This window comes from Ursus americanus, chromosome 18 (genome assembly GCF_024610735.1).
Source record: "Ursus americanus isolate L20-20 chromosome 18, mUrsAme1.1.p, whole genome shotgun sequence".
Taxonomy (NCBI): Eukaryota; Metazoa; Chordata; class Mammalia; order Carnivora; family Ursidae; genus Ursus; species Ursus americanus.
The window spans coordinates 58,049,845-58,063,150 of NC_142144.1; the positions used below are offsets into that span (position 1 = coordinate 58,049,845).

General features: G+C 37.4%; 1 protein-coding gene across 1 annotated transcript; it reads left to right on the plus strand.

Moving 5' to 3' along the window:
- The first annotated feature begins 8,060 nt into the window (after positions 1–8,060).
- Positions 8,061–10,371, plus strand: DMAC1 (distal membrane arm assembly component 1). The gene is made up of 2 exons (XM_045780691.2): positions 8,061–8,386; positions 9,222–10,371. The coding sequence occupies exons 1-2, from the start codon at positions 8,113–8,115 to the stop codon at positions 9,284–9,286; spliced, it is 339 nt and encodes a 112-aa protein (XP_045636647.1). The 5' UTR covers positions 8,061–8,112; the 3' UTR covers positions 9,287–10,371.
- The last annotated feature ends 2,935 nt before the right edge of the window (positions 10,372–13,306 follow it).

Below are 13,306 nucleotides of genomic sequence, written 5' to 3' on the forward strand. Positions count from 1 at the left end.
AAGCATGTGGAAGTATGAAAGTCCAGAAGAACATGGACAAGGATGTTATTCCTCATCTTCAGACATCTCCAACCCTCTACAGTGGAAGTTAAAAAGTCAAGGTCCTTTTTTTTTTTTTCCTGGTAATGGAATGGAGGCTCACCACGAAGACATACCTCCAGAAATTAAGGGGGATGCTGGTTATACAAACCTCTTTTTTAGATTCAACAATAGAATAAGCCAGCAGAGGCAAGCATTAGAAACAAAGCTCCAAAAGATGATCAAATACTTATAAATGAGCAGATAACCAAAATTGTGTATCTAAAGAGGCATGTGGCATTCCTTGAGGCTAAAAAAAAAAAAAAAAAAAAAAAAAAAAGGTCAGTCCTCATAAAGGCCATGTGTGGATGCCGATTTTCTAGGAAAAAAAATCAGAGGTATGGAGCTTGTAATCACATGTAAAAACACATCATCAATGTAGCAGAAGTCTGAAGCAAATATAGGGACATCTAAGGACATGCAGATACCCAGTTTCTTTTCTTTAATTTTCCATCTCTAAAACTTCCTTAGAGGAATATTCTTCTTTTTTTTAAAGATCTTATTTATTTATTTGACAGAGAGAGAGATAAAGACACAATTAGGCAGGGCGGCAGGCAGAGGGAGAGGGAAAAGCAGGCTCCCCACTAAGCAGGGAGCCTGACCTGGGGCTTGATCCTAGGACTCAAGGATCATGACCTGGGCCGAAGGCAGATGCTTAACTGACTGAGCCACCCAGGTGCCCCAGGAATCTTCTTCTTGAGAATGCTCTGAAAGGACTTACATTTAAGCCAAATAGAAGAGCACATAAGAGGAGGAAAGGAAGGGAAATAATGTAGTTCATACACAATGTCAACAACATGTTGCCAAGATACTCCCCTGAAGTGTCAGTAGTTCAGAAGAAAATGCAGACCCCTGGCTTAGGAAAAATTAACTGTGAAATATTCAGTTTATCTGATTTGGTAAACACTAAAGTCTTAGCAGTTCAGTTTATCCCATTGTAAACCAAATAGCTACTAGGAGATCTTTACCAAGAAAAAAATATCTTTCTTTTCTTAGGGTTATAAATGTATAAAAATGTATTTTGTGTACTAATCTATAACATCATAAAGGATCATTCAACATCCAATTTTTAATGAAAGCCTAGGGCTTTCTGTAATCATTTTGTTATGCAAATTTTATTCATTCATAGGAGGTGTTTAAATTACATACCTTTCTAGATTAAACTATATGTACCACTCTGAGATTCTTTAACCATAAAGATTGCATTAAAACTAATAGAACTCTTTAAATTTCTATTTTATAAGGAAAGAAATGAATGATTAGTTTTTCTTTTTTATTAATTACCAGTTTACATAATTAATCAGGATGCCTTCGTAAATTTAACCTTTTTGTTTGTTTGTTGTATAGTGCATTATTTTGAAAGTATGCAATGAATTATCCTTTTGTCTTCAATAATGAATGAGTGGAAGTAATGTTAATGGTTGTATCTGGTGCCAAGAAAACAATAAATAATTAATTGTGCCTTAAAAGATATAATTCAGATAAACATTCTTGGAACAAAGATAAGAGAATGTGTGTGTGTGTATGTGTGTGTATACACACATATGTATATTTGTCTCTAAAATTTGGTATTATATAATATATAATAAATAATATACAATAACACAAATATAAAATATAGATAATATGTATATCATTGTTTATGCCTGGAAAACTGAACTAGAATAGTCAACAAAGATATATATCCTGGTAAAACGTTATTGTATTTCAACAACTTGAAAGGAAAGGAAAGGAAAGGTAAAAGAAAAATATCACTCAGGCATCTAGGCAAAAAGATCTAGTCACTTATATTGGAGATTAAATTGACCTGCCCTCAGAATACTCCACAACAATATTTAATGTCAGAAAACTGTGGAGCAGCACAAACTCCTTAAGAAAAAAAAAGTGCTGGAGTGCCTGGGTGGCTCAGTCAGTTAAGCACCTGACTCAATTTCAACTCAGGGTCGTGAGATCAAGCCCCGGGTCAGGATCCACACTCAGCAGAGAGTCTGCTTGGGATTCCCTCTCCCTCTGCCCCTCCCCCCACTGTGCTCTATTGCTCTTTCTCTCTCTCTCAAATAAATAAATCTTTAAAAAAAAAAAGGAAGAAGAAAAGAAAGTGCTATCTGTGGTTATACTTTCCTATCTTCAGGTTCTTCAGAGTGCATTGTCTGGGACAAAGGTTTAATCAAACACAAGTATTAGTTTCCTGTGGTTGCTGTAACAAATTGTCACAAACTTGGTGGCTTAAGACAACAGAAATTTATTCTCTCGCAGTTGTGGAGACAAGAGTCTGAAATCAATATCACTGAACTGAAGTCAACATGTTCATTCACAGGGTTGTAGTCCCTCTGGAAGCTCTAGGGGGGAGTTTGTGGCTGGCCTCTTCCAGTTTCTGGTGGCTGCCCATACTCCTTGACTTGTAGCCACATCACTTCTTGGTCACAGTGCCTTCTGTTCTGTGTGTACTCTTTGTCTGTATGGTATTTATAAGGATGGATGTGACTATATTTAGGGCCTGCCCAAATGATCCAGCATAATCACTCCATTTCAGGATCCTTAAGTAATCACATCAGCAAAGACTCTGTGTGTGTGTGTGTGTGTGTGTGTGTGTGTGTGTGTGTATAAGCATTGATAGGTTTGACACAGCTTATAAAGAAATTAAAGGAATTGTAAGGGGCTACTCTTCTCAGTGTAGTGCAAATAAACTTGAAAACTGGGATGAAGTAAATAATATTCCAGAAATGTATAATTTGCCAAAACTATTTGCAGCAGAAAATTTAAACATATTTCTAAAATACAAATCAAGAATTATGTTAAAGAACCTCCTTCCTCACATCCCCTCCTTCCCCCACTAAAATAATAAAGTGCCTGGACTAGACAATTTCACAGGGAAATTCTAACAGAACTTATAAAAAACAGGTAATTCCAATGGCATTTTAACTGTTCCAGAGTACAAAGAAGTAATGCTCCCAAATTCTGTTTATGAAATGAGTATAAAAGTGATCCCCAAAGTCAATAAGAATTGCACAAAAAGAAAACTATCAATCACATTCCAAAAGCTCACCAGAAGGTCCTAATAATTCAATGTTAGGATATATAGAAATCAATAGTCTTCTTGTATTCAAACAACAACCGGTTAGAAGACACAACAGAAGGAAAAATTCCTTATTTTCAATAACAGCACAAAAAGATAAAGTGTCTGACAGGAAATGTGTAAGATCATTATAAAAAAGACTTTAAAATGTTACAGAGGAACACAAAATAAGATATGAACAAAAGAAAAAGCATCCTATGTCCTTGCATAGGATGACTCAACATCATAAAGATGTCAATTCTCCCTAAATTAACCTACAATTTTCACGCAAGTCTAATAAAAATGTCAGCATCATTTTGTCAGAATAATCAAGCTAAGTCAAAAGTTCATGTGGAAAAATAAACATGTAAAAATAGCCAAGAAAATCTGGAACAGGGGGGAACCTGTCTCCAAGTATTAACACATTACAAAGCTTAGTAATTAAAATACTATGATACTGACACATAAATAAGTAGACAAATCATGGAGCAGAACATGAAGTCCAGGAATAGACATACATCTGTATATGGCATTTTAGAAAGCTGGGCATTTCTAACATGTGGGGAAAGATGGACTATTTAATAAATAGAGTTAAGAAAAATGGATTGGGGAAAAGAAAGGGGGGTAAAAAGTTGATTCCATTCCTAACTCCTAATAATAGTAGAAATTCCAAATGTATTAAAATTTTAAGTGTTTAAAGAAAAGATCAAAATACCAGGGGAAACCATAGAAAGTAGAAGGCCTTTCTAATTATGACATGAACCTCAGAAGCTATAAAAAGAAAGATAGCTAAATTCAGTTAAATGTTTTTAAAATGTTCATGGTAAAAAGTACAAGCATAATAAGGCAAATAGCAAATTGGGAGAAAATTATGAACTTACATCACAGACAAAAAGTTAATCTCTCTAGGGGTGCCTGGGTGGTTTAGTCGTTAAGCGTCTGCCTTTGGCTCGGGGTGTGATCCCGGAGTTCTGGGATTGATCCCCACGTCGGGCTCTTCCGCTGGGAGCCTGCTTCTTCCTCTCCCACTCCCCCTGCTTGTGTTCCCCTCTCACTGGCTGTCTCTCTCTCTCTGTCAAATAAATAAATAAAATCTTAAAAAAAAAAGTTAATCTCTCTAATGTATAAAGAATTCTTAGAAGTCAATGAGGAAAAGACAATTCAATGAAGAAAATGGGCGAAAATATGGATAGTTAACAGAAAAAGAAGTATGAATTATCTTTAAACATATATTAAGAAGATCACTAATAATAAGAAAAAGTAAATTAAACCACTTTTACCTACCACATTGTCAGAGATCAAAGTTATTAAATTCATTGTTTGGGGGAATAGGATAGAGAAACAGATCTCACACGTGTTGTTGAGAGTGTAAATTGGTACATCTTCTGTGAAGGGCAATTTGGTAATGTCCATCAAGTTTATAAATACTATAGCCTTTCAGAAATATATTCCGAGATATATGTTTGTGATATGATGTATGTACAAGGTTATTTACTGTGGCACTATTTGTAATACCAAAGGACTGGAAGCAGCCTAAATGTCTATTAATGTCCATGAATATGAGACCACTTAAATACAATATAGTACAGCCATACAGTGCAATACTACAGAGCCCTACAAACACATAAAGAGGCTCTTAACATATTGGCTGATATGGAATGACCTCCAAAGTCACTGGAGGAAAGAATATACACATACATACAGACATCTCTGAAAAGACATACATGAAGCTGGTAAAACTGGCTGTGTTAGGGAAGGGGAACTGGGTGCCTGGGGGACAAGAGTTGAAGGACACTTTTCATGCCTTTTGCATTTTTAAAATTTATAAATAAAATAGAAGAGGTTGTAAGGCTTTGTGAGCCATAAGTGCCAAGATAAACTATAGAGATTGTAAGTAGTAAGAAAATAAATAATTACAATAGAATGAAGTAATCTTTCAACCTTCTCCTCCTATTTCTTTCCCCCCAAATGCACACATCTTCCCCCAATTATAGTTTTGTCTGCTTTCATTAACCTCTACCCTTATCCTCAGACCCTACTGTTTCATTTACGTCAAGATGCGTCAACATTTCTAATAATTTTCCGAAGTTACATCTCAATCTCATTTCAACATCTCAATTTCAACATGTGCTATGTGCAATAACAAACAAGCTGAAATTATTTATTTGAGGCAATCATAAGAAAAGAAACACATCTTTTGGAAGGGACTTAAAAAAAAGTAGTTAAAATCTTGCCTGTGGTTTGGAAAATGTGTCATGCGATTTTAATAATACTTGTTTAGAGAATTGAAGATGTCCTCTCCTGGCAGCTTTAACTGTAATATGCACAATAAGGAACGTAAGCTTTTAGATAAAAGATGACTTAATAAAGTCACATGTCAAATAATCATGGTGTCCATGGAGATGCACAAGCCTATATACAAAGATAAGATAAAATATTAAAATTTATATTTCTATCATTTTATCTTATCCTCATAATGTATAAAGTAATATGTAATTTATAAATAATAAATAGGCATGCATAAATGTTATTGTGTGCTCAACCTTTTTTTTGTGTGTGCATGTGCTCAACCTTTTCATCCACAGAAGTGTGTAATCAAAATATTTGGTAACTGCTGTCAAATGATGTTGTTGTTGTTTTTTTTTACATAAATAAGGAGAAATCACATGCAGTATAGAATGTTGAATCAGGCATAGTGAAAAGCAGCAGCTACAAATTGTGAATTTCTAAGTGAAACACTATTAAATTCATTTAGTACGGAACTATTAGCACAATGCTAATTGAAAAGAGATATAGTAAAAAATAGAACTTTCAAGTTAGGAAAAAGTGTTAGATATCACCTATTCCAAATCTCCTTATTACAAACATGAGGTAAATAAAGGCTAGAGAGAATAAATAATGTTCTCTATGTCATGTGGCTGACTCATGGTGACAGCTTGCTATAGAATCCAAATTTCCAAACAGTTTGTCTTTCTACTGGACAACACATGGGGAGAGAGAGAGAGAGAAAGAGAAAGAATGAAATGGAGAGGGTCTTTGAAATTAAGCAGCAGGCCAATCTGTGTTCTCATGATTGTATTTTCTCCTATTACTTTCTTTTCTCCCATTTATCCATACTTTTATTTTTATCTCTTTTTTAAGCCTTCCCAAAATCACATCCCATTTTAGAAAATGGAAAAATGAATTTATTTTTTATCATGTTAATTTTTAAGCCATTCTAAAGGAGAAAAATTCAAACCTGAAGTTAATCCTGTTTTCACCCACCTCCTGTAACAGAAATGACCTCTGAACTCTAAATGCCTTTTTCTTACCAGTAATCCCCTGAGAACCACCCAGAAAAAAAAAAAAAAGTACATATGCAGCTCTACCCAAAGGAAATGAGAGGGGAAATGGGTTGGGAATGGATGCTGTAGCAGTTGAATTGCAAAGAAGCGATCAAAATTAAAAGTCTATTCTTAAGGGATGGTAAGAATGTAAACCTGCAAGAACAAATTCTATATTAACTCTTCGAGTCCATTAGCCTGATTTTGAGTTGAATTATCTCAGAGGCTCTCAGCATCTAAAAAATATCATGAGTATGACAAAATTGAGATCATGACATTAGGGAAAAAAGCTAAAGAGAAGTGAAAAATTATTTATCCAGGTAATTCAAACCCATTTTTAATAACTCTATTATATTTATGTAGTCCCCTCACAATATTGATAAAGGAAATTTTCAACTTTGAATGTTTTCTGCTCTTGAGCTCTCAGGGAAGCAATACTTTAAAATTTGGGGCACCTCAGGGGCTCAGTCGTTAAGCGTCTGCTTCAGCTCAGGTCAAATCGGGCTCCCTGCTCAGCAGGAAGCCTGCTTCTCCCTCTCCCACTCCCCCTGCTTGTGTTCCCTCTCTCGCTGTCTCTGTCAAATAAATAAATAAAATCTTAATAAAATAAAATAAAATAAAATTTAACAAGGTCAAAATGACTAGGCAAAACCTCAAAGCATGGGTTCTATTTTTATTGTGAGCACACATTGGCCTTCTTTGTTTAAAAATAAGTAATAAGTAAAATAGAAAATAACCAAAAATGAGCATCCTAAACACAAGAAAAAAAAAGAAGAAAAGAAAAAGAAACTTCCCTGTTCCCATAAGATTAAGGTCATACAGCCTTCCAATATATTAAAAACCAAGATAAAGTCTGTGACGTTCTGGAATGTTCTTCATCATGACTTCTAATTCTTTGTGTAAAAACATATATAACCTTGCACCAAATGTTTTTTTTCCCCCCAGAACACTCTCTTTGTGAATACTGTGTACCCCAGGTAGCTATCCTAACTGGGCTGAAATAAAACTCTTTTCCTTTCTCTTTAAAATTAAAAAAAAAAAAAAAAAGGAGGTTTGTTTATTTTGCATCAACAGTATGTATAGGTGGCATATAAAAAATTTGACTGTATTGACACAGGCATTGGTTTCAACTATGGCTATGCCACTTAACCAGTTTTATCATTTATTGGGAAGCTAATACCTCATTGGGTTGGGAAGATTAAATGTCATAATGCAGATAATCGCTTAGCAAAGTGTCTAGCATATAGTTAAGCACATATAAAACTTAACTCTTTTGAGTTACACACCTCCAGACAGGTGAAGTGACATGCTCAAGGTCTCACTTTTTGTGCTAGGGAAGAAACTTACAAACCCAGACGACTCCTCTAAGGAAACTAAGAATCGAGACATTTAGGGGCTTGGCTAAATCATAATCCTGAAAGTGATTGCGTTTGGACGTAGGCATAGATGGCTTCCAGGAAAGCCAAGGTTGTTGCCACACAAATCCACAAGAGTAGGTCAGCCACCACCCTTTCCCGTTAGAGGCAGGCTAGAACTACATTTCCCAGCGACCCTCAAAGAGCTTCCTGTGCAGTGCGCCGGCGCTCTGCTTTCCGGCCGTATCTTTTACGTCAGTTCGGTCCGAAGTCTCCCACATCGGAAGCCGAGCTCCTGAGCATGGGTTCTTTCTCGTCGCAGCCTCTAAAGCCGGTCAAGGTCGCTGCGCCACCCGAGGCTGCTAGCTCCGCCGAGCCCCTGCCCCTCGCCGTACCTGGAGCACCGACCTCTCCAGCGGAAGTCCCTGTATTTAATAACTGCTGGAGCTGTCGCGTGCTTTCAGGGGCGGGGCTGATAGGGGCGGGCGGGTACGTCTACTGGGTGGCGCGGAAGCCCGTGAAGCTGGGATATCCCCCGGGTCCAGGGACTATTACGCAGATGGTCATCGGCATCAGTGAGAGTCTGGGCAAGGGGAGAGGGAAAAGTGGGCGGTAGCCACGTGGGCGGGTTGCGGGACTGGTCACGTGATGGAGATAAGCCAAAGGAGAAACGGGCGGGGAGAGGAAGTTTTTGGGACGCTTTTCTCATTTAAGAAAAATCGCAGTATTGAGAACTTTTGCTAGTTTCAGTCTTTTTAATACTAACAATAGCTATTAGAGGTAGGTAAGATTATAGTAATCCTTTTTTACCGCCAACAAACTAAGGCGCAAAGACTAAGAAGTATTATGTTCAAGGTCAGATAATCAGGATGTGACAGAGCTGGCACCAGACCCCCCCCCCCTTTTTTTTCTTCCAGATCCTGGAGGAAGTCTGAGTGAGGGTACTTAATCTCGGTTTAAGAAATAGGGCTTTGAAGTCACATCTTAGACAGGAATTGTAAGCCCACGTTCTGTGTGTATCATGGGTAAAGGGGCCCACAGTCCTTATCTGTAGCAATAATAATCTGATTATTATTATAAGTGATTGTTAAGATGTCTTACAGTAAAATGCAGTAATTCTTTTTACTCTTTAAGCCAGTTCAATAGGTAGAATTTTAGGTTTCAGATCTCTTACCTTTTTAATTAGATTCCCCAAATCAGTTCTCCTTAAGTCCCTTTCTCACTTGGGGATTTTTTTTTTTTCCCCTCTGAACTTTGTTTTCCTTTTTTTAAGTTTCACACTTACAAGAGAAATGTAATGGTGATGTATCTTCTGATTGTTGTGAGGATTAAATAAGATGGCACATATGGTAAACTGGTAAACTGAGGTGTAACATACATGTAAGGTACTGTTGGTTTTTTTTCCCCTAGGCATTGCTTGTTGGGGTGTAGTCATCCTTTCAGACCCCAAAGGGAAGGCCTTCCGTGTTGATTGAAAGTACCACCAGTGAATTTGTCATCTTCTGTCCATGCCCCCCGCACCCCCAGGATACCAAAACAAGCATGGGACTTACGGATATTCTGGACAGACGAATAATCATTGAGAGACTTCAGTCCTGAGGATGCTGCAAGACTGAAAAAAAGAAGAAATGATAAACCAAGTTGGAAAATGAACTAAACTATTATTTTAAATAGTTCTCTTTACTTTTCCTATAATTGGGTCAATATCTGTTAACAACCTAACAATGGATTGGCATCATGCAATATGCAGAAGTACATAAAAATTTTTATGTGTGTACTGCTAATAATTTCCAAGTTGTTGTCACATATATCACCTTATGAGAGTTTCAGAGCTACTCTATTTCACTGGTGATAAGTGAAACTTAAAAAATAGTCCTGGTGATTTGCCCAGGGTCATTCAGCAAGTCAGTGGTGCATCTAGAACTTGTTCAGTTCTCGTTCTAGTCTTTCAGAACTAGGATGATTTCAAAGAGGCAAGAATTACCTTTATGAAACAAAAGTCAGCATGTAATTAAAAGTACCAAAAAATTTGAGAGAAGTTCACATTTATCATTAAAAACAAAAACATTTTGTTCTTTGTCCACAACCACTGGAAATGTTTCTGTGATGAAATTGACACACTTTTGAGATAATGTCTTAAAATTTGACAGGTCACTTCTAAGAGAAGTCTGTGTGCTTCCTGCCAGTTTATTATTATTTTTTTTCATTTCTGATATACCCTGGCTTCTCTGTAAAGTTACACATAGCTGTTTTTCAGAGCAGAAAGATATTCAAGTTCAGCTGCCAATCACAGTGTATAAGTTTTGAAAGATTTGTTAAGCAAGTCCTTTCAGAGCTGTTACTCTCTTGTATGTAGAAGTGCCTGGATATAATGCTGAGTGACTATTCCCAACATTTCTTAGGTTAAACCAAAGTACATAAATCTAACTCTTGGTTTTGGATTGACCTACTGGATAAATAGAATAACTCTTAATATAATTTTAACATCTCAGAATTTGTACTAGTGTGTAAGCAAGTAAGAGCTTTTTCCAAGTAAACTTATCTGCTCACTAGAATATTACCAAGGTATATTTGGTTCTTCCCAACTTGGGGCTGTTTAACTAGGTTTGAGTAAAATAATTCTTTACTATGTGTACGGGCAGTTAAGTGGGAATAATACATCTCCTCCCCCCCCCCCCAATAAGTTTGTTAAACTTGAAACTAATAGTTTTCTTTTCTTTCTTTCTTTTTTTTTTTTAACTTTGGAAAAGTTGCTTTGATTTCTGCCAGTGCAAAGTCAGAAATCTAATTTGTTTTAGAGATGAGTCTGACCTTCAGAGACAAAAGGGATATGCCACTTTAGTCGTGCAATGCAGGAAGTACACATCGTACCCCTATTATCTTCCCTTTTGTTGGGGATGAAGTGGGGTGAGTAGGATAAACAGGCTCAAAAGTCAGTGGATTATTATTTAGTAATGTAAGAACACCTGTTTAATTATGATTCATGGGCTTTAGAATCTCTTTATGGCATGGAAATGAGTTTAAAAAGGCTGATTATTTTAGCAAAGGAGAGGAGAAAAAGTACAAATAAAGGTAATTTAAAATGACCTTACAGTTTTCTTTGAGACACAAACCAAAATGTGAACATACATGTATGTTCATGGTGTCCAAGGTGTCTATTAACTAAACCTTTACATAGTATAAACTTTAGTAGCTCAATGATCAAGAAATTATTACACCAGGGCACCTGAGTATCTCAGTTGGTTAAGTGGCCGACTCTTGATCTTGGCTCAGGTCATGAGTTCTAGCTCTGAGTCTTGAGATTCTCTCCCTCTCTGCTCCTCCCCCAGCTCGCACTCATGTGCTCTCTATCTCTAAATAAATAAAATCTTTAAAAAAAAGGAAAAAAAATCATTACACAGTTTCCTGATCCTTTTTTTTTTTTTTTTTAAGATTTTGTTCATTCATGAGAGAGATCATGAGAACAAGAGGGGGAGAGGAAGAAGCAGGATCCCTACTAAGCAGGGAACCTGATGTGGGGCTTGATCCCAGGACTCCAGGATCATGACCTGCGCTGAAGGCAGACGCTTAACTGACTGAGCCACTCAGGTGCCCCTCTTGTTCCTTTTGTGTATTGCATTGACTAGCCTGGAATCCTATGACCAGCTACCAATATGTCTTGAACATATGAAAGGACCCAAATATAGACTGATGCTCAGGATCTTGCTATATGTTGGGAAGGAGAAGTGAGGGGTCTCTCTTCCCAGGCCAGTTGCTGAGACTGCTGTTGCTGGCAGCACTGGAGTGTTTCAAGTGGAGGTCAATGTAAGAAGTTACGGAGTTTCACCTGACTGAGACCAATTCCGGAGACCATACTTACAGGTTAAGTATCTCAGCCATGATTTGTACTTCACCTCCCCTCTTAGCATTTGCTCCTTGTTCCTTTTCACTAGTGGTTTCTCAGCCTGGCTGTGTCTGACTTAGGGGCCTCTTGAGTGAAAGCAGCTGATTTGATAACAAAATAAATTGCTCCTAAATTAAATACATGTTCAGGGCAAGCATATGTTCAAGTACCCCCCAAAACCAGCCTTGGCCTCAACTGATTTATTGCCGGGACTACATTGATCAAACCGACACCTCTCAAATCTTGGTCAGGAATAGTAAGCAATTTTGAGTTGAAAAGCCACTTTTTTTCCCCAATGATGGATAAATCCTTGCCTTGACCCAATGATTATATAGGTGTTAGGGGCACAGAGTCAGAGGTGAAAGACTTATAATTACACATCATTCAGAAGTACCCTAAGAGCATGGGGAGAAAATATGTCACTCTTCTAAATGCATGTCTCTTGGCCTTTGAGATATTCAGCAACTTGTCATTCATTTGTAAAAGGAATGTACAGAAATAACCCAAAGGGCAAATGTTAAATGCAGCAATGCTGCTAAAAATCACTGCTCAGTCTCGTGACTGAACTTGCATGTGCTTTAGGAATGTGGTAGGCAAGATTCTTAAGATGGTCTAGATCCCTGGTGTACACCCACTTTCTCCCAGTTATTAACACCATTCTAGGTGCTGCTGTGAAGGAAGTTTGTAGATGTAATTAAGGTCCCAGATGAGTTGATCTTAAGACAGGGAGATTATCTGGATGGGCTAATCACATGAACCCATTAAATCTTGTTCTAGAGGTCAGAGACAGGAGAAGTTAGTAATTAGAAGCAAGAGGAGTAAGATAATTCCCTGCAGGACTTGAAGAAAGCAAACGTCCCTGTGAGCTGCCTATGGGGATCATGTGGCTAGGAAGTGCAGGCCTCCTGGAGCTGTTGAGAGCTGATAGCTACTAGGGAACCTACAACCTCAGTTCTACAACTACAAGGAAATGAATGCTTCCAACAACCTGTAAGCTTGGAAGAAGGCCTTATGAGACGAAAAACTGCAGCCCCAACCACCGCCTTGTTTCAGCCCAATGATACCCTAAGCAGAGTATCTAGTCATGCTGTGAAATTGTGAAATAATACATTTGTGTCATTTTCAGTCTCCAGGTTTGTGGCCATTTATTACACAGCAGTAGAATACAAGTGCAAAGTCAGGTGTGTTTTGTGGTATCATAGTCCTAGAAGATGGAATGCCAGACCAAACATGCACCCCCATTCTGGGTATTCGGGAATTAGCAAGAAGAGGCCATCTAATAGTATTTGTCTTTACAGTTACTGTCTTTACTTGTTCTTGTTCTTTTACTGGCAGCTTTCTTGGATAGTTTTTGTCTTCTGTTTTCTAGCAAAATTGTTTCATATATATGTGGAACATATATTTGATATATGTGTATATAAAATTACAGTACCCTTTTTATGTTCCAAGCATTATGATAAGTGCTTTGTAGGAATTGTTAAATCTTCTCAGCAGCCCTGTTGTACAGTTGAGATAACCAAGGCCTGGAGCAGGTAAGAATTTTCCCAAAGCCTCATGCAACGAAGCAGTAGTGGCTTGGTGAAGAGCGTGAACTGGGAACTGGGGATTCATG

Bases quoted from the DNA above. Each gene is read 5' to 3' on its own strand.
- DMAC1 (XM_045780691.2), top strand. From the start codon at position 8,113: ATGGGTTCTTTCTCGTCGCAGCCTCTAAAGCCGGTCAAGGTCGCTGCG. The intron at 8,387-9,221 runs GTGAGAGTCTGG...TTTTTCCCCTAG, and splicing joins GCAGATGGTCATCGGCATCA to GCATTGCTTGTTGGGGTGTA.